Source organism: Pleuronectes platessa, chromosome 23 (genome assembly GCF_947347685.1).
Source record: "Pleuronectes platessa chromosome 23, fPlePla1.1, whole genome shotgun sequence".
NCBI lineage: Eukaryota > Metazoa > Chordata > Actinopteri > Pleuronectiformes > Pleuronectidae > Pleuronectes > Pleuronectes platessa.
The window spans coordinates 15,265,885-15,286,378 of record NC_070648.1 but is presented as its reverse complement, the minus strand read 5'-3'; the positions used below and the strand labels follow the sequence as shown (position 1 = coordinate 15,286,378).

At 39.5% G+C, this 20,494-nt stretch overlaps 1 protein-coding gene across 2 annotated transcripts in view; it reads right to left on the bottom strand.

Annotated features, from left to right (window-relative positions):
- The window catches only part of eml3 (EMAP like 3), a 52,505-nt gene that overhangs the window by 1,952 nt on the left and 30,059 nt on the right, over positions 1-20,494 (bottom strand). For both annotated transcript variants that reach the window (XM_053416307.1, XM_053416308.1), the window contains 17 exons: positions 16,950-16,985; positions 16,272-16,392; positions 15,701-15,850; positions 13,230-13,299; positions 12,974-13,084; positions 11,985-12,080; positions 8,374-8,508; positions 7,374-7,512; positions 5,452-5,603; positions 5,075-5,200; positions 3,881-4,012; positions 3,674-3,741; positions 3,075-3,163; positions 2,066-2,163; positions 966-1,053; positions 784-882; positions 555-685 (listed from right to left, as the gene is read on the bottom strand). In XM_053416307.1, the coding sequence (XP_053272282.1) occupies positions 555-685; positions 784-882; positions 966-1,053; positions 2,066-2,163; positions 3,075-3,163; positions 3,674-3,741; positions 3,881-4,012; positions 5,075-5,200; positions 5,452-5,603; positions 7,374-7,512; positions 8,374-8,508; positions 11,985-12,080; positions 12,974-13,084; positions 13,230-13,299; positions 15,701-15,850; positions 16,272-16,392; positions 16,950-16,985 (1,841 nt within the window). The remainder of the gene's footprint in view (positions 1-554; positions 686-783; positions 883-965; positions 1,054-2,065; positions 2,164-3,074; positions 3,164-3,673; positions 3,742-3,880; positions 4,013-5,074; positions 5,201-5,451; positions 5,604-7,373; positions 7,513-8,373; positions 8,509-11,984; positions 12,081-12,973; positions 13,085-13,229; positions 13,300-15,700; positions 15,851-16,271; positions 16,393-16,949; positions 16,986-20,494) is intronic.

Below are 20,494 nucleotides of genomic sequence, written 5' to 3'. Positions count from 1 at the left end.
CTCATATGAATTGGGTAGTTCCCTCTGAGGAACTTAAAGTTCTGCTTTCAGATGTTTTGAATAACGTGGGTGATTATTTTAAATTGGATTTCTGTGCGTGTGATGAGTGTGTGTGTGGCTGAACTGTCTTGTTTTGTTGTCTAGTGTTCCTTGTAAAATAAATGAGGAACTCCTGCCATATTTCAAAACCGTTAAATAGTTAGGAAGACACTTTAGAGGTGCATCAGTACAGAAAATTATCATACTGTTAATAACTAAACAACTAGTAACTATTTGCAGTGAAGCAAGAGCAGCAGAAATAGTAGGTATTACCAAGCAAGCAACTTACTTGCCGTCCCTAAAACTAAAACATAGATAAAGCTGAAGGTATATCTTTTTTCTGTTTGGGTCAGAGAAGGATTTTTCTCTCCCCCTCACAATTTTCAAATATAGGTTGCAGGCTGTATACGTGAGTCCAAAACAAGTTTTTCCTCTTTATGTTATGGAGGCAGTTTAAGAACAATATTTTCTCTGCATGCAATGTCAGACAAACATATCTAAGGAAAGTATTTTACCTTTGGTTTAGGACAGGGGTACTGGAAGAGGTGGACTTTACAGAAGTCATCAGCTACAGCCACCATCCTCTCGCTATGAGAGCGACACAGGGCGTTGATGTCTGTGCCGTCGGAGCCCTCTAACCACACACCTGGAACAACCACAGCAGCACGGTCATCGTCACTTCACACTAAGAGAAATATCACAGCATGCACAAAGGGGGAGACGTTGCACTTTGGTGTTTCTCACCCATGACATGGAAGCCCAGCACACAGGTATAGGAGGCCCACTCTCTGTCTTTGCTCTCAAAGCGATTCCTCAACAGTTTGCACCCTGCTGCGATGTCCCCTGTGAAGGCACAGACAGAGGAGGAGGTCATTATGCTGTCTGAGGGCTTCAGTGCAAAAAACTACCTGTATATGCTCACTTACAGTAAAGGATCTCATAGTCGCCAGAATTGGACATAATGTACTTCCCGTCTTTGGACCAATCCAAGTGAGTTATGAAGCTGGAGTGACCCTAAAGGGAGAGATGAACAGATGTAGCGTCACACAATGACCCAACTGGGAACTCAGGTTTAAAAGAAAAGGATGTGTCCTTCTAAATGTTCTCTCGTCAATGAATCCCATAAAAATACAACGCAACTAGAGTCTGACCGATATGGATTTTTTGGGACCGATACCAATACTAATATTAGAGAATTATAAAACTTCTGATACTGATATATCTTTGAAAAAAATGCGTCTGTGGCTCATTGTCTCCTACGAGAGTTCTAAGCTGGGCCCAGTTCGTCTCTTTAAGCTTGAAAGTCTGATTCAGTGTCAGATGTTTTGTACTTCTGATTACAAGATAACTGATTGTTCTAAAGTAAACCAAGGAAATGCCACACACCCATATTCCCTGGATAATTATATAATGTGGAGTTGGTATTCTTTTGAGCGTTTCTTTTTATACGCTTCATAAAGTCTGGATAGCATTATTTGCATGCATATGGTCTGAAATAAGCATTGAAAGAGTTGTTGGGCATTCACAATTCTCGTGTTTTTGTTTTTGTTTTCTCTCTCTACCTCTCCAGCCACCTGTCAGTGTCATATGTAGCCAGCAGAGCGGCAGTTCCCAGTGGGGAGGACATGCAGCAGCTTGGGTGTTGTGTCAGGTTCAGGTGTCAAATTTGAGAGTAGCAGATAAAGGTACGGGCCAGGTTCAGTCTTTCATCTTCAAAAGCACCTCACAATACATTTGTGAAGGAAGTGGGACTATAATAGAGACGTTGATTATTGGTTTGGCTCTATAAATAAATAATAAATATAATATTTTCACATAAATTAATAATAAATATACAGATTATCAGAAAGCCTTTACTTTTGTTGGTATTCTTTACAGAGTTTATGAAGAAGAACTCATTACCAGTGACAGTCACCCCGTGGGTGAGAAGGCAGAGCACAAAACAGACTTACAGGAAATCAGAGTGAGTCATAAGAAAACACGAGGAACACATTTTTAGAGATTGGTCATTTGACATTTAACTCACATTACATTTCCCGAAGCGGATGTAGCGCCGGCCGCTCTCTGTCACATTGTAGATGTAAATGAAGTTGTCATGAGACCCAACAGCTAAAAAGCTTCCATCTGCAGACGGAAGGCAATTCAAATAGATAAAGCAGATTTCAACAATGCCTTTCTAGGATCTAGGGTTAGTGCACTGAAATTTTGATTCGTCATAATTTTTAGACTATGGATGTAGATCAGTAAATATTCCCAATCTGTTTTAATGGTAAAAGCCCCTTCATAAGCCACAAGCATAACAAATTATAGACTTTTTTTTAATTATAAATAAGCATATATCTGATAATGACAAATAAATTAATAAAAAAATTTGAAATAAGAATACTTCAATGAATAATTCAAACGACTAAAGCAGATTGAACAGTAAACAGGCAAAAAGGCAACAAAGGCAGTAAAGAAATAGAAATTTGGTAATGGGAAAGGAAACTGCCTTTTGAACTACCTGATTAAAATATAATCTTAATTCAAATAAAATGTATTTCTTTTTAAATGGCATTTACAAATAAATTCTTAGATTTAATTATTAATTAATAAATTCAATAGTATATTTTTAAATGATGTATGTATTGACATCTTTTATCATATCTTTACTACCAACTGTCAAAAATACAGTTGCAAATTCTAAAATAAAAAACATCTGTGTGGTTTTCCATGGTGTAGTGGTTGGTGCACCAGCCATTAACTCCAATATCCCCATTCCCTGAATCCAATCCTATAAGAATGGCCCAAAATGTAACATTTTTAAAATAAACTACATACTTTGACAATTTGACAAAAAAAATTCCTTAAATTAATGTAAAGTTACCACATGTTTGCATTGGTGTTGTGTGAAGAAACAAACACAGGATGGTTCTTAGAAAGAAATAGCACGCTGACATCACATACCAAAGTCCTGCTGTTAAACCCAGCTGTAATTTCTACAGTTTTATGATAGTGAGTAGTTAGATAATAGTGAGCAGGCAGTGAACTCTGACCTGGGGAGTATCTCATGACAGACAGCTGCTCGTTCCCATCAGTGGATTCAGAGACCACCTCTCTGGTCAGCAGGTCAAGGACCAACCACCTGTAGGAAGAGGGGATTATAACAGACGACAACAGGCAGCCTGTCTTTTACAGCAAGGTTTGGCAAAGCTTGTTTTTTCACCTTCTTCACACTCAGCAAGCACTCTATTACACCTGTATATTCATCCAATTGGCCAATCATGTGTCAGCAGTTCAGTCTACGTAATCCTGCAAATACAGGGTTCTCACATGCTGAATCAAACTGAATCTATATTCATTGTCTGATATAACTTTTTTCAGCCCATAAACTGCTTTAAGTCTAATATTGCACCGTCGTCCTCTAACCAGAAGGTCGGAGGTTCGATCCCATCTGCATGCCAAACTGTCCTTCGGCAAGACGCTGAACTCCAAATTGCCCCTCCTAGAAAAATAAGTGCTGCCCATAGATGTATGAATGGGTGTGAATGGGTGAATGCCAAAATAAACTGTACTGTACTGTTTTGAGTGGCCATCAAGACTAGAAAAACGCTAAATAAAGACAGACCATTTAAATACAGACCATTTACGTTACCTTCCTGTGTTGAGGCCGACTGACACCACTGATCCATTAGGGCAGAAGTCAGCACACAGTCCATATTCCTGTCAAGAACAAGCAGGGGTATTCAGAAAAGAACTGGCAATGCTGACTATCAAGTATAGTATATAAACACTATTACTATACTGAAAAAAATCCTAACTGCGAATAAAGTTGTTGCTTTAAGGAAAATGGTTCTCCTACCTCCAGGCTGATGCACCAGTCCAGCTTATATTCCTCTGTGTTCCACAAACACACCTGCCTGTCGTGACCACAGGTGAGAAAGATGCTCTGGGAGGGGTGTGTGGCCAGTCCCCACATCTCATCTACATGACCCTGAGACACACACCCACATACAAAGTGACACAACATAATCAGTGTTTAAGATTCAATTCTACTGTGTGAGTGTGCTGCTTTGGAGGATGTGTGTTTGCAGAGATGCAGAAATGTATGCAGTTTCTTAGTTTTCATTTTTCTTCTAGGCCATTAACAGTTTCCTGGCAAAGGGAAATTGGATCAACAGAGAGGTGCAGGGCAATTGTGAAAAAGATTTTCGAGAAAAACCTTCCAAAAATATTAAAATAAGCGAAGGCATGATCTTATATATGAAATCAGTGGAATCAACAAGATAAATTATAAGCAGTAAAAGAAATTACCCCTATTATTATTCTAAATTATTATCTATACAAACAACAGTCATTTTAATCCTTTCTTTAACCTTTAACAAATCATTTTGTTTTTTAAATTGACAAAGAAAATTGACCCTGATTTGTGACACTGAAGAGAATAATGAGCACACAGTCTCTCTAATGTGGCTTATTTAAATGCCAATGATGTACATTGAAGATTTGTAAATTACAAAGGATGAGTTTTTTAACCCACACAATAGCAACACTCTGGTTCCAGCTTTGCTGCTCCTCACTTTCCATGCTGTGTTGATGAATTTATGTATAAATGTATGTTCAATTAACTGATGTACAAAAAAATGTGAAATGGGCTTTAACTAAGACTACACTAATGTTTTTAAATACTTGTGAATTTCCATCGTATTCTATTCCTATCTGTATTTTTTTCATGCGTCTAAGTCGTTATTAGTCTGAAATAAAATTAATCAACGTCAGGAGTAACCAACTTCTCAGCTAGATAACCAGCTCTATTCCTGCTGATTATTGCAGTATATCTCAATAGAAACATTATTTTGTTTGGCCGCACTCTTCACAGACTCACCAGCTGTTCACCTGTCGAATTTCTGAAATGTATGTTTGTTGCACTTGTTCTTACCACCATCCAATACATGAAGTGTCTGACAGCTTCAGTCCAAAATAATCTAATCCTAAAATAGCAAGCACGCATCCAAAAGCTTGACAGTGCTAATACAGAACTACATTATGAGCGCACCTGCACAATGGCCACAAATCCGTCCGAGAAGGTGCCTCTGAGGATCGCGTTTCGTGTCGTACCAACCAACAGTTCCTCCCCATCCACATCGGCGAGGGTGCGGACTGCCCCGAAGTTTTCTGGAATCTGATTTTTTTAAAAATATTAATCAAATAGCATTGCGTTTTATTTGAGTGTAAATTCACTTTCTTAATTCAGACCTGTCACCAGCAACACACACACACACACACACACACACACACACACACACACACACACATATACATATACATACACACACACACACACACACACACACACACACACACACACACACACACACACACACACACACACACACACACACACAGACACACACAGACAGAGTTGTGGTTCACCTCACACTCTCTCTCAGGTGCCAGATCAGCACTCCAGCGGATGATCTTACGGTCTTTCCCTCCTCCACTGAGCAGACCGCCACCCTGCAGCGTGCACAGGGTGAACACGCTGCCTTCATGGGCTCTGGTTTGACGCATTATCTGGAGGGTCTCTGTTGGGAAATAAGAGACAGACTAAGCTGTTTCATCGGTGAGTAAATGAAAAGCTTGAAGAAGTGAATTGAAAGTATGGACCTTGAACCAAGAAAAGACTAAGACGAAGACAAAAAAAGTAACAAGCAAACAGGATTCTGGTCATCTCATAGATAAAGATGGAAATAGAAAATAAAAAACTGAGAAAACAGCGGGGTCCTTCAAGAAAACTGGTTCTAGAATCCTGGGTGAGACTGTGGTGACATTTCACTCATCAGCTCGAAAATGAATTAAGGATAAAGTCAAGACTTCAGGAAAATGTTCTGACTATAATTGAGGTGCCAAGCCAAAATGAAAAAAACATTTGTGGATAAACCAGAGATGCCAGTCACTTTGCATCCAATCTGATCGAGCCTGAGAGAATCTGACAGGAAGAATGTGATAAACTGCACAACATTCCAGATGTGCAAAGCTTTTGGAGACTTACCCAGAAGACTGAAAGCTGTAACTGCTCCCAAAGGAGCTTCAATGTTCATTCACTCCCGTCACAGTATCAAAACTCCTGACTGGTAGTTGAGCTACTTCCTGTGTGCTGGACATCATTCATACCAACATTCTCCAAGCTGTATGTCCCACCATTGTGCCAGCAGTCACAAGTGATAATAATTGTTTCTGACAGAGTTTAATCAAAAAAACTTCCCTCGACCTTGCTCAAGTTGAAACCTACTAATCACTCTCAGTCTCTATTCTATTCTAAGGCTATCAAGAGAGCGGTTCTCAAACAGGTCTCAGAAAGGGAAGGCCCTCCCTGATCCAAATCAGTTGGGCTTTAAGAGCTGCCACTGCACTGAAGTGGCTCTCTTGTCTGTCTGCAGCTTTTCTTTTAGTTTTTATTTTGTTGGACCAATAAGCAGCCTTTAATACAATGAATCACCACATCCAGCTATCGATCTCTCCTATATGGACATCTCAGCAAAGCTCAGCAAAGCACGTTCTTGGTTTGAATCCTATCTTAATGGGCATTTTTTCAATGTTTTATGGTGTGGACACACACCACCACAGGGCGACACCATGGCTCTGTGCCGGGACCCCTTCTTTTTGCAATATACGCCACTTCCTTGGGACCAGTTATCTGCTCACATAGATTCTCATATCACTGCAACGTCAATGTAACCCGACTATTCAAATCCCCATTGGATGTAAATATTTACCAATATGAAATATCTACATGGATGAGGGAATGCCACCTTCAACTAAACCTCTAAGATAAAATGTAGTCATCCCAATCAATCAACCCAGTTTCTGGGTGTCTGGGAACACTACTAGTCCGTAGCTTTAGAAATGTCCCTGCAGTAGTAAGTTGATTTGGATAACAGTGTCTGCCAGACTACTGAATTAATAGCCTGAAAGTTATTGAAAGATTTAATTTGATCATTTTTAATTGAATTTGCAAACATTTCTAAAACATACATCCACTATAGATTATTAAGTGTAGATTGATCAGTAAAACGACAATGTTACACACAACTAAATCTACAACTACGGAAAGTGTGTTTGATTAATTTCTGATAACAGCTGCATATAGATAGAACATTAAAATGTTAATCAGGTGACTATATTGAAAGATCTCCTTCTGAAGTTATTTCGCAAGGCTTCATGGCTTGACTAAGTCAAAAACACATCTAACTGCTTCAACATTAAATCCTGTTACCGGTTTTACCAGGTTTTGAAATAAACTCTTCAACTCTCAGCTTTATCTACTTTTGAAGTGAAATAATTACAGCACTGACCTTTGGCTCCTTTACCCAGAGTTTTGATATCGGCAGCTGATTTTCCCCACGTCAGGATGTTGCCTTCGGAGTCTCCAGTCAGAACATCTCCAGTCAGACTGAACACAAAGCACTGGATGAACTTGGGTTTCTTGTATTTCTGAAAGGGAAAAAATAGACTATTGTTCATAACCATATCAACGTGCAATATACGTTTCTTAAAGTTGGTACTATAATATGAAAATTTCTGTCAAACATTTCTTTTGAAATGAATTGGCTTTATTCTTCTTATACTATGGATATAAACAATTAATTTCAGTGACAGTACTCATTTACTGTATAGGCTAAATATATGTTTTGTATATTATGTAGATGCAAATTAGATATTGAAGTAGTTATTTACAGCTCAGAACTGTTACAGTATTTGTTGGGATTTAGGGATGTAAGTTTCTGGTTCAGATGTGTGAGCTGGAAGACCTCTTAGTTGTTCAAATCAGTCCAGTTAAGAGTTAGAATCTATAATTGATCATAAGTGATGCAGTTGTTTTTGAACATGTGATATTTTTACTTTTCTGAATTAGTGTGGTTTATCTTAAATTTAAGTTCTCTGGTGTGTGCCCTTTAAACTGAGGAAGCTGCTAACTTCCCCTGTGTTAATAGATGCAGCATGGGGTCGACAAAAAAAATTCAAATTAATCAAATAATGGGTTTCAGTCCTTAGTAGTCGTCATCACAGTGATGTTTGTTTAGGTGCTCGTGTTTCTGATAAGTCTGGTATGATATAAAAAGGGGGTGGAACATTATTAGATTGACTTGCTATTGATCAAGCAGGCATAACGGCAGGACCTTGATACCACAGCTCACCTCCATGGTTTTTGGACAGAGGGAGGGAGTGGAAACGCTTCCTTTATTTTCATTTAAAGTCATTGGTCCTTGCTCATGCAATCACAATGTGGGAACTGAGGTGACTTTAAACACTTCTTATTTATATTATCAGGATACAGAGGTCAAATAAACTTACTCCAAAGATTCCTTGTTTCTTGGTGAACTGGCCAGCATTGAGAGTCCAGAAGTAGACGTGGGATTTACCACAGGTGATGATACTGGTGCTGTCGCTTGGGTTAAACTCCACAGCAAACACAGCCTCGTTGGTACTCTGAGGACATACACAGGAAATCAGGAAAACTTTGAACAAATAGGAAAAAAGATGCAGTAAATGTACGACAGGAAGCAACAACTGTCCATTTTGTACATTTATCTGTAAGGTGAAAATCTAGAAAAAGTCTATTGTTGTTTTCCTGAAATGTATCATCTGATACAGTCTAATAGTTTGTACCATAACAATAACAACATAATAATAAGAGAGATTACTGGGTATTCTTTTTGAGCATTATTTTTTATTATTTATATTTTATATATTTAAAAATATATATTTTGTATGTACAAGACAGTTTGTGCAACTGATAACGAGTTCACAACGTGTAGATGTTTCTGTGGCTCACAACACAACCCCACAGGCAGGTCTGCAATGTTCATGTACACAGTATGTGCAGATCGAATAGAATCATAATTTTCACACAAAAAGCTCCATTCATGGCCGTGCTGTAAAGTGGCATATGGACTCCCCAGCTTCCGTGGAGAGGGGGTTGGGGGTATAATTATCTTGTTCCTGCTGGATGAACTTGTGTGTTTATACAGTCAGTGTTGGCCTGTCCAGCTCCGAGCTGCCTCCCCATGTGAACCACGCACAGGGGAGTGGATGCTGCCTTACACAAAACACAAGTTCCTGTACAAGCCCAATCAATTCTTGACTTGAGATGATTTACAAGATCAAACGGCCTCCTATATATTCTTTCTGCTGCATTAGAGAACACACACACACACACACACACACACACACACACACACACACACACACACACACACACACACACACACACACACACACACACACACACACACACACACACACACACACCTTGGACTTTTTCCCATTATGTACTGTTACTAACTGGAATTCAAATAGACTTAAATAAACTTTTTCCCGTTTGATCAACAAAACCTGCATAGTACTTTGGAGGTGCAAAATAAATTTTATTGTGACACAAACAATAATGAGAACAAAAAAGTTGACATCTGTTGGGTGCATAAGTATTCACCCCCCTGTGTCAATACTTGGTAGAACCCCCTTCCGCTGCAATTACAGCTGCAAGTCTTTTGGGGTATGTCTCTACCAGCTTTGCACATCTAGAGATGGAAAGGTTTGTCCATTCTTCTTGGCAAAAAAGATGAAGCTCAGTCAGATTGGATGGAGACCGTCTGTGAACCGCAATCTTCAAGTCTTGCCATAGATTCTCTATTGGATTGAGGTCTGGGCTTTGACTGGGCCATTTTAAGACATTAACATTCTTTAATCCAAACCATTCCTTTGTAGCTCTGGCTGTATGTTTAGGGTCATTGTCCTGCTGGAAGATGAACCTCCACCCCAGTCTCAAGTCTTTTGCAGACTGCATCAGATTTTCTTCAAGGATTTCCCTGTATTTGGCTCCATCCATCTTTCCCTCTATTCTGACCAGTTTCCCTGTACCTGCTGAAGAGAAGCATCCCCACAGCATGATGCTACCACCACCATGTTTCACTGTTGGGATGGTGTGCTCAGGGTGATGGGCAGTGTTGGGTTTTCGCCACACATAGCGTTTTGCATTGAGGCCAAAAAGTTCAATTTTGGTCTCATCTGACCAGAGCACCTTCTTCCACATGTTTGCTGTGTCTCCCACATGGCTTCTGGCAAACTCCAAACAGGATTTTTTATGGATCCCTTTCAACAATGGCTTTCTTCTTGCCAGTCTTCCATAAAGGCCAGATTTGTGGAGTAGACGACTAATAGTTGTCCTGTGGACAGATTCTCCCACCTCAGCTGTGGATCTCTGCAACTCCTCCAGAGTAACCATGGGCCTCCTGGTTGCTTCTCTGATTAATTTTCTCCTTGTCCGACTCTTCAGTTTGGGTGGACGGCCTCCTCTTGGTAGGTTTGCGGTTGTGCCATATTCTTTCCATTTTCTTATGATGGATTTTATGGTGCTCAGAGAGATGTTCAAAGCTCTGGATATTTTTTTATAACCTAACCCTGCTTCATATTTCTCCACAACTTTATCCCTGACCTGTTTGGTGAGCTCCTTGGTCTTCATGATGCTGTCTGTTCAGTAATGATCTCCAACAAACTCTGAGTCCGTCACAGAACAGGTGTATTTATACTGAGATTAAATTGCAGACAGGTGGACCCTATTTACTAATTATGTGACTTGCAAATGTGACTTGTGAATGCAATTGGTCGCACCAGATCTTTGTTAGGGGTTTCACAGTAAAGGGGGTGAATACATATGCACTCAACACTTTTCAGATTTTTATTTGTAAATAATTGTGAAATCCATGTAATATTTCCCCCCACTTCCAAATGATGCACTATTTTGTGTTGGTCCATTACATAAACTCACGATGAAATAAATTTTAATCTGTGGTTATACCATGACAAAATGTAGAAAAGTCCAAAGGGGGTGAATACTTATGCAAGGCACTGTACATACATACATACATACATACATTTATATATGCACGCAGGCAGACAAATTCCCTGAATAAAATATTTACACTGTTGCTATGAGAGCCGTGCTGAAATTGCTCTCAGGGAAGTTGAGGCATTTTGGGATAAAAGCCAATGAAAGCTTAAGAGAGACCCCCCCCCCCCCCACCCCCAGCCCAATGTCAAATTTCTCCAAACAGACCCTCTTTATAAAAGGCATCTATACATTAAACATGCACCAGCCTGGGCATTGATTCACATACTTTGTCTTTAGGGTTTTTTTTCTGCATGGATTCTCAAACCCTGTAGCATCTCATCATTAATAAACCACCACATGATGTAAAACAGGCATAAACACAACAGAGCTCTAAGGATCATGAGTCAGATCAGAGGTTTGACACAGAAATTGTGTTTATTACCATAGTTATTTCTTTAAAAACAAGTGCTGTAAAGATTTCATTGGATTACAACTTGGGGCCTGTCATTTACATTGGCCTATTTGCACCAGTAAAACTAGTGCTGGATCTGCTGAGCACGTCTGCAATTCTGCCAATAGCAGTTGTTTTTCCTCATGTCTTTCCCACTGAGCATCCCTAACTCTCCTGCAACACCCCCGGTGCAGTTTAAAGGTTCCGAGTGTAGGATTTAGTGGGATATATGTGGCAGTGAGGCTGCACAATCCAACCAACTGAATATCTCTCCCCTCGCCCTCCCTTTCCAAGCATGTAGGAGGATTGCTCCATTCTGGGCTATTATAGAAACATGGTGGTACCACGATGACCGGATCCCCACGAAGATAACAAACTCGCTCTAAATTGTGAATGGTGATTGTACACAAATGAAAACGTTATGATTATTATGTTCCGGTTTTGCTCGATTCTCCACAATTGTGGCAGTATATTAATGCCTAAATTATAGTAACTATTATTATCGCACCAAGGTCAATAAGACAATGCACAGGAAGTGAGCACATTTCTGTTTTGAATAAAGGCAGTGATGAGATGTTTACATTTCTTCATGACTAATCCCATCATGAACGTTCTTTTCTTTACCTTGACCTCTGCGTACTTGGTGCCCTTGTTGCAGTCCCATACTGACAGCATGTGCTCATTAGAGTCATCGATCACACACAGGAAGGCTCCAGAGTCCTGGAAACAACACCACAGAACACACAAGGACCAGTCAGAGAACATTCCACAGCACTGACTCAATCAGCACATCAGCAGAGTCATGTCATACTCATCTTTCTGCTACTTTCACTTTCAAATAATGGCTTGCTCCTCACTGCGGTTGTGCTAAACAATTTGTAAGTAAGTATTCGAGATACTATAGAACTAGCGCGGTGCCTTTTCTAAACCCGCCTGTTCGAAATCGGCTGTTCACTTGGCTACGTAGCTACTCCAGAATTATTCCTCGTCAAAAACCACCATTTTATTGTTTGTGTGCTGGACATAGTGGGCAGAGCTTTTTAGCCTACGGTGAAGGGTGATGGGTGAAATTACAAAACTTTGCGATCATACTTTGTGTTAATTTGCTTTATTAGTGTTCACGTGAGTGGCTTATATATAAGTTTGAATGATTTGATGCTATTTTTCATCTATTGTATTAAAGGGTCTATTTAAAGGTCTGTTAAACAAACAACACAATCCTCTGAGCCGAGTTCAAAACTTGTCAAAGTAAAAACTCTGTAATTCAGCTGGATATGAAGCATAGCAGCACATGTGCTTTTACTTTTAATGCAAACTGCCAAACAGAAAGTGATTCTACAAATTGTGTTGCCGTGACGGAGAGCAGCTCTGTGTCTGTGTCTCAGTCCAATATGGGGAAAATTATTAAATGATCCACTAACCATTGCTAAAGTTTATGTGAAGATGTAGAGGACACATGTTCAGCTCAGATGAGTGAAGGCACACTGAACCCACCCCCAGTGAATAATCCAGAGCTCCGGTTGCATGTCTTTCAATTCTTATTAACAGTGTGTCCAAATGGCACCAATCAGCCAAGTGAGAAGTTGATAAGTTGTTTGTGGAAGTGTACTCACGGCAAAAGAAAATGCAACTGATCCCACTCCCTTCTGGAAGGTTCCCAGGCCGATCTGCTGCAGTGTGACCAGGGAAGTGGAGTCCCAGATATGAACACAGGGCTGCAGGGGCTAACATACATGCACAAACTTTATATCTGTACAATGGTTAGAGTTTCAAAGCAAACTGTTCACACAATAAGTTCATTAATACACAAATAAATGTAATAGCATTTATAAAGTGTCCAGGGGCCTTGCATTTGATTGCATTAGTCACCTTGCCATCTTTGTCCACCCCTGCTGATTGGCCAGATGCCACTCGCACTTTGTCAGGATGAAGGGTAAGACTGCAGGAAAAGGAAAAATAATTCAACTCAATAACAAGAAGGGGTTCTTTAGGTCCCAAACATATTCTTACATACTGGTGATCAAAACAATCTTCAGACCCAAGTTTACAACTTTTCCGAATAAAAGCTCTGTAATTACGCTCAGTATAATAACAGCAACACGATTAACGTTGTGCATTTACTTTGAAGACAAATTGTTAAACAGGAAGTGTGGACAGACATTTGTGGAATTTGTAGGTAGATTGTCTTTTTGCAACATGTCTTCATGTGATTGTATCCATCATGGCTAAATGAAGGAAGTGTTCTTACACATATTTTGCATTGATATATTAACGATGAATGGAAGGTTCATACTTTTTATAATCTCTTTCTAAATCAAAAAAAGAATGCAAACACAACATCTGACAGATTATCGCCCTATTATTATACATGTGTAAGCAAATAGTTACCAGTTTACACTTCCAACAGACACATAGCAACATAAGCTTTTCCAATTCTTGTTTTTGTAAACCTGATGAATGTTCATGAAATATTCACTCCTCTTTTAGCTCAGTTTTTGTATCCACCAACTCCACTGCTTTATATGTATATATGGGTGGAGTCCATCAGGACAAGGGCATGCGCAGTAGTGGTACATACAGCTTCTGATTACGACATGTATACTTCTAGAACTCTAGCAGACCCTTACCTACTAGGATGTAAAAAGTATAACAGTAGCTGAACTGTGTCTGTGAGATCCTAGTACTAGGCAGGTCGATGTAGGGGCTTTAGCAAAGCTTTTTCACTGAAAGCTGAAAAACTGTAAAGTAAAAGTGAGGGGACCTGTAGAGACAGTAATTTAACTCATTGTGTTAATAGCGTTTGCAGCTTTAATATTCAAGCCCTTGTTGTCAGAGCTTGTTTGAACGCTGTGATAGATATTAGCAGGTGTCCTCCCTGATAATACTCGGTAAAGCCAACTCTATCCCTGCCGAGTCACACAGCAGCACAAAGACTGTGACAAAAAAAGGGGAGATAGCATGAGTTGGCAACTAAAGACATGTAACATATTTACATAAAAGAAATAAAATCACTGGAACCATCAACACAAATGATGAGTATAACACAGGAAAATGTCAGATCCCTTCGGATCCATCAGGGACAAGAGAACGGCCTCATGTCAGCGAGCCAAGCAGAAATATTATACAAAGGAACACATTGACAGACTTAATAATGCTGTAAGACTAATTGTATCCAGCCTGATTGTTATGTCAGTTCAAAATGTAGAATAAAGTCAGTGCTTTAAGCTCAAGAGACAGTTCTTGCTTTCAGATTTAATGTGCTGGGACACTCAAGCACAGAAATAAAAACAGTGTCCCTGCCTAAATAACTATGGACTATAATGTGGGACCAGTTCAACCCTCATTTCTTCCAAGCCATCAAGTATTTGGAAACCAGCGTTAACCCCATTATTTCAGGAATGTAATGTTCCTTGACTTTGTATATGAATTTGGGAAAAATTATAAATCAATTATTTTTACACAACCCTGACAACCAGTCTGTCACATTCTGCTCAGCCCTGCTCATGTATTTGTCCAAAATGATTATATAAAATATGAATATGACTATATGGACGTAAGTTTACAAAAAATGCTTTATCAGTTTAAAAAAGCATATAATTGGATTGACGTCGTCCAACTCAAACAAAGTAAGTCTCATTATTTGCTCAGGTTGCTCATGCTCATGGCTTTATGTTGTTTTATTATTAGGAGACTGGCATGAGTTCGGACCGATCAGTGTGAGTTGTTGAGAAAACAACACTGAATCCTGATATACACCACTGGAGACTGACTGTGTGGTATTTGGCATCACAGTGCATAAGACATAAAGCAAATTATTATAGAAGAAGGGTTGTATTCAGAGACCTTGTCTTCAGACTGATGGCATTTATGGTACATGTCTAAGTTTGACAAGTTTATAGACAAGTTAATGCCATCAACTTTATGTCAGGGGTAAAAAATGGTATATGAGGGTTTAACACTAACCCTTGCTTTTACAACTGAAAGTATTCATCGTGTTGATGACACATTCTTAGCCTTTTATCCAAAAGAATCATAGTAATGGACTTTCTCTTATTTTTATCCTTTATTTTGAAACTTCAGCCAGGCTCTGCTCAAAATATAAAATATTAAAACCTACCAACAGCTCTAAATCTCATAGACTATCTAACGGTATACAAACAAATGTAAATTTGTAGAATATCATGGCGAAATTTTCTTAAATCCAATGTTTGGGTACTACAGTTCAAGCTATAGTGCCCACTGTGAGCAGTGAGTCTACCTCTTCTCATCTCATTCTCAGATAATAAGTCTGACTTTATGTGATCTATGGATGCAGATGATACACATGCTCTCGTACTGACCAGCGGACGCAGTCTGTGTGTTTGCGATAGTGCCGCTGTGTTCGGTTGTTGATGTGGTAAAGCACAATGACACAGGCGATGAAGTACACTGCCTCGCCTGTAGGGAGAAAGTATAGGTTGGCCCGACAGTCACGTCCCCGGTAACCATAGCTGACAGGACAGAGTCAAGGACGCACTTGTGTTAATCACTGTTCCATTTCATTCAGTAGATGCAGACTGTGTAATTCAAACACATTAAATGTTTTATAAAGGTGGATGCATTAATGATGCTATTTTACATTTCTGACCAGTCCCTTTCAAAATATGGCGACCACAACTTTAGAATTAAATCTGTGGTTGACTCTGCTCTCACAGACCAGACTGTTATTGTCCTGGGACACATTGTGTGGCTTGAACCCAGGAGATGAGCACACAATGCAATCAGCAGTTTCTGAATGTAACATAACATAAGCCCTATGAGACGAATTGTGATTTGTGAATATGGGCTATACAAATAAAATTTGATTGATTGATAACCCTCACAAATAGACAGTAGAGGCCGAATACTGCTGTGGCTTATTTGAAAGGATACACCCAGTCAAGCTCCAGTCTCTCCGAGGGCGGCTCCATCTTCAGGTCCTCATAGTTCTGGATGTTAGATGGGATGTACATGGTTATCGGCCGGCCTCGGATGAACATTTTAATTGACTGTCCTAAGAGACAAACACAGGAGAGAAGGATTAACATAGCAGTAAACACACAAACTTTTTTTTCTCTTTTTTGGTCAGTACCTTCCATGTATTCACTCATTTTCATACAGTCTTTTTTTCTTTTTCTTTTTTTTGTTGCAGAGAGTTTCATTTTAGATACAGGACTTTATCTCTATATTCACTATTTATGGACTATCATACACTTCCCTTTGTTAGGATTTGCTCCATTAAGTTTGGTAATAAAGCTAACTCAACATTTCCACCTCCTTTCATTGTTGGTGAACACTATATCAGGAGAGGGAAATCTCCGGCTTCTGGGCCACATAGTCCACAAGACAGTTTGATGCACCCTCTGAAACAATAAAATAAGAAGAAACTCAGACATACAAAAAAAAACTAAATAGGAAAAAGAATAAAGCAAGTAGGCTAACATGTTCCTGCCGTCATGTCCCAGTCAGTGTGAGAGAAACACACATGTAAGCTTACACGTGTCAGCCGGCTCTGTTCCTTCCCTGCATAAAAATAGCTTCGGATGCACAGTGATATAATTGTGGGTCTACCTTGGCTGTAGGTTCCTCTTCTGGACCCGGGGGATCCTGTGTGAGATTGAAAGCCAATGTTAGCCAGACAAATAAACACAGACATACTTTGAGCTTTAAATCACAGCAGAGTCCAGCTGGCTTATATAGCCAGCTGGGGAGGCATTAAATGGCGGGTCCAGTGCAATGACACCTTGAGGAGAGATTTACCAAGGATCCTCATTTAAACAACAGTCGGGAGACAGTGAGGGAGAGGGAAGAAATAAAAAAAACTAACTCCTGCTTTGACTCTTAGTTGTATATAGTAAAAAGGAGAATAACTACAACGGTGACCCTATGACAGTAATCACACAAGTCCCGAGATGGGGAACCAGACCTTGAAACCAGTTACATTTGTATAACTCCACACCAGTGACAGCCAGGGGCCAGAGGCATTATGATTTCAGGTTGTTTGTAATTTTGCCTTGTAACCCAACCCTCTCTTGTGAACACAAGGCTAGAGGGAATTTTGGTAGAAACATCAGATGGACTAAAAGATAAAGTGATCGGATCTTGGTGGTCAAAGATCAAGGTCAAAGGTCAAGGTGACCTTGTGATATTTAGGGAATACCCAGAGGGAATTTAATTAGTGACACAAGCTAATATCAAGCACAGCACTTACATGGTCTTAAGGATGACCTGATTAGAATAAAAGGTTGAAGTTGCAATGAACTCACAGAACCCTTTTTTCCTCCAGAACATGTTATCTTAAGAACTCCTCCAGAGTATCGTCTCACATTGGCACCAAAGTTCCCTCGGACTCATTCATTAACTGATTAGATTTCGATGGTAAAAGGTCACTGTGACTTTATAAGATTCTTGGAGAAGGGAAAAAAAATGTAAACCGAAACTGCATTTGAGGCATGCAAACCACAGGGTGGTAATTCTGGCTTCTACTCGTTTCACTGACATTATACCTGAGCTTACCAAAAACCATGACAACACTTTTTTGGTTCTATGATCTGAAACAAAATTAAAATCCTTTTTTTATTAACTCCAGAGCTCTCAAATTTAAACAAAATCAAGCTGAAGTTTGCATTGTCATCCCTACACCTCTCTTTGGACACATTAGCAGAAAAAAAATATCTGCCTCTTTCCATGGCAACAACTTAGCATTGTGAGAATATCAAGTGTTAAATAGAGAACATCTTAATGTAGAGCCTATGAATGATGATGCAAAAATCTTTTCTTTTACCAGGTATATATGGAGGACCCATTACAAATCTTTGTATTCTACCTGGAGAGTTAGGAGTTGGGGATAATAGTTGTAATTATATGTTAACAACAACATATAATTAAACTATTTTTATAAATGAAAGAACATCATTAAGCTGCGATATCCGTTGATATTTCAACACATATTCAAGTGAGAATGTCATCAAAAGCAACAAATAAATTCTAGTCGGGCACTTGGCAGCCTGTGCAAACAACTGAAAATTACAAATATACACTCAGTTGTCAGTTTATTAGAAACACCTACCTAACACTAAGGCAATTTAATACAACAGTCCGGCAATAAATAGTCTTTATTCTATATATATTATAATATTCAGTTTTGAGTAAAATTGTTCTAGAGGTGTGATCTTATTGGAGGATGTGTGGTGCGGTTGAGCTGCATTAGATTATACAGAGAGATGTTTCCCTTATTTAGCCTACCGTCATTGAAAGATAGGGATGGACAAAGTAACCGCAACACCTGGACACCACAGTGGGTGTCTATAGATTTTTATGTTGTAATTTGCGGTGTTATTCTAAATGCTGATACCAAGATTAAAATTGTTACTGATAATGTATGTATATCACTTGCAAACATCTGTTACCTGTCTCCTTGATTACTAATAACCAATATGGGTTATTCCTGGTCTACCCCTAATATATATTTTTAAAACCTTATTTTAATTTATGCTGGTCTTCAATGACAAGGAGCCATAATTCTCTTACAAAATACAATCTGAAATTGGCCATTTGTTGACTGATCAAAAAACAAAAAAAAGTTAAAATCTGACCGGACAGTCACCGTCAGGAACAGTTTTGGCACTTTTTACCAGAGCAAAGTGAAATAGAACAGGGGAAAACTTAAAAAAGTGGTTTTGGGGTTCTCCTCAGCAGAGCTGGCAATCCATCATTCAGTCAGGCGGGTTGGAGTGCTGCGGCAGCTTGGCTAACCACACCACAGTCGATGGGATTCCAGGCAGCGCCCATGGCCGAAAACAGGCTCTGCAGTGTTTGACTTCAAGTTGAAAAAGTGATTGCTAGTTTAAAAAAAGGAGGGTGAAATGTCTCGTTGAGTGATATTTTTGGTCTAAAAAGGGTATGTTAAGTTATAAAGACAGCCAGTAATGTAAGCAGGTATCTGGGCAGGTTTTTCTAAAATGATAAGGCTTCCCATATACCCGTCAACACTTCTTACCTACTACTACACTTATATTATCATTGTATTTGAGGCGAAGACTGACTATAAAGATGGAGGACATGTCTCCACTTCCTCCCACCGATTAAACCAAAATATCCTGGATAAGGGCGCGGACATTTCATGATGTCATTTGGAACCAAGTGTGCCCAGTACTTGTGGCGTGGAGCTGCAGTAACAAGGTCAATAGGCCAATACACCTGCCTGACCAATCACAAGTAAATTTCAGCTGTCATGACATCACTACGGCAACAAATAACTTAAACACTTGAACAAACATTAGTGTGATGACAGCTAACAAAAGGACATAAACCATCTCTGGGGGGAAATAATTAAACATTTATGTTTGGTGCATGTCCCCTCTGATAACATGGATGGGGGGGGGGGGGGGGGGGGGTATGACACCACCAGCCACCAGGGGATGATTGATATGTTGTGGCTTCACTTTTGGGAGCTACGGTTTAGGTCATTGTGATTTGAACACTATTCACCCATACAACTAGGGGCGGCTGTGGCTGAGGGGTAGAGTGGTTGTCCTCCAACCTGAAGGTTGGCAGTTGGATCCCCAGTCTGACCCATCTGCATGCCGAAGTGTCCTTAGGCAAGATGCTGAACCCTGAATGGCCCCCCATAGAATAACAGAGTGCAGTGAATAGATGCACTGTATGAGTGTGTGTGTGAATGGGTGAATGTAAAACTGTACTGTAAAGCGCTTTGAGTGGTCATCAAGACTACAAAAGCGCTATATAAATACAAAGCCATTTACCATTACAACTATGAGTGGTAAGTAATTTTATCTTCTTAGTAAAAATAAAAAAATAAAAAGATGTTACCTAATATTAGGTAGATTAGGCAGTTGTTTTGAACTGACTCCCTCACTCAGTTTCTGTTGTACGATTTTGACACTAATATAAATGTAAAAGTAAAGAGGGTATTGTTCTGATGACAGTTATGTGGTGGCACAACTAATGCAGCCAACGTGATCATAGAATTCATTCACAGCGCCTCAGGGAAAATCTAACATGACTTCAGATGTGTTGCTATAACAATTTTATTGGAGGAGGTTGCTTTTCGAAAAGTCAGCCAAGAACTTTACATTTATTCTTTTTCATTTAAA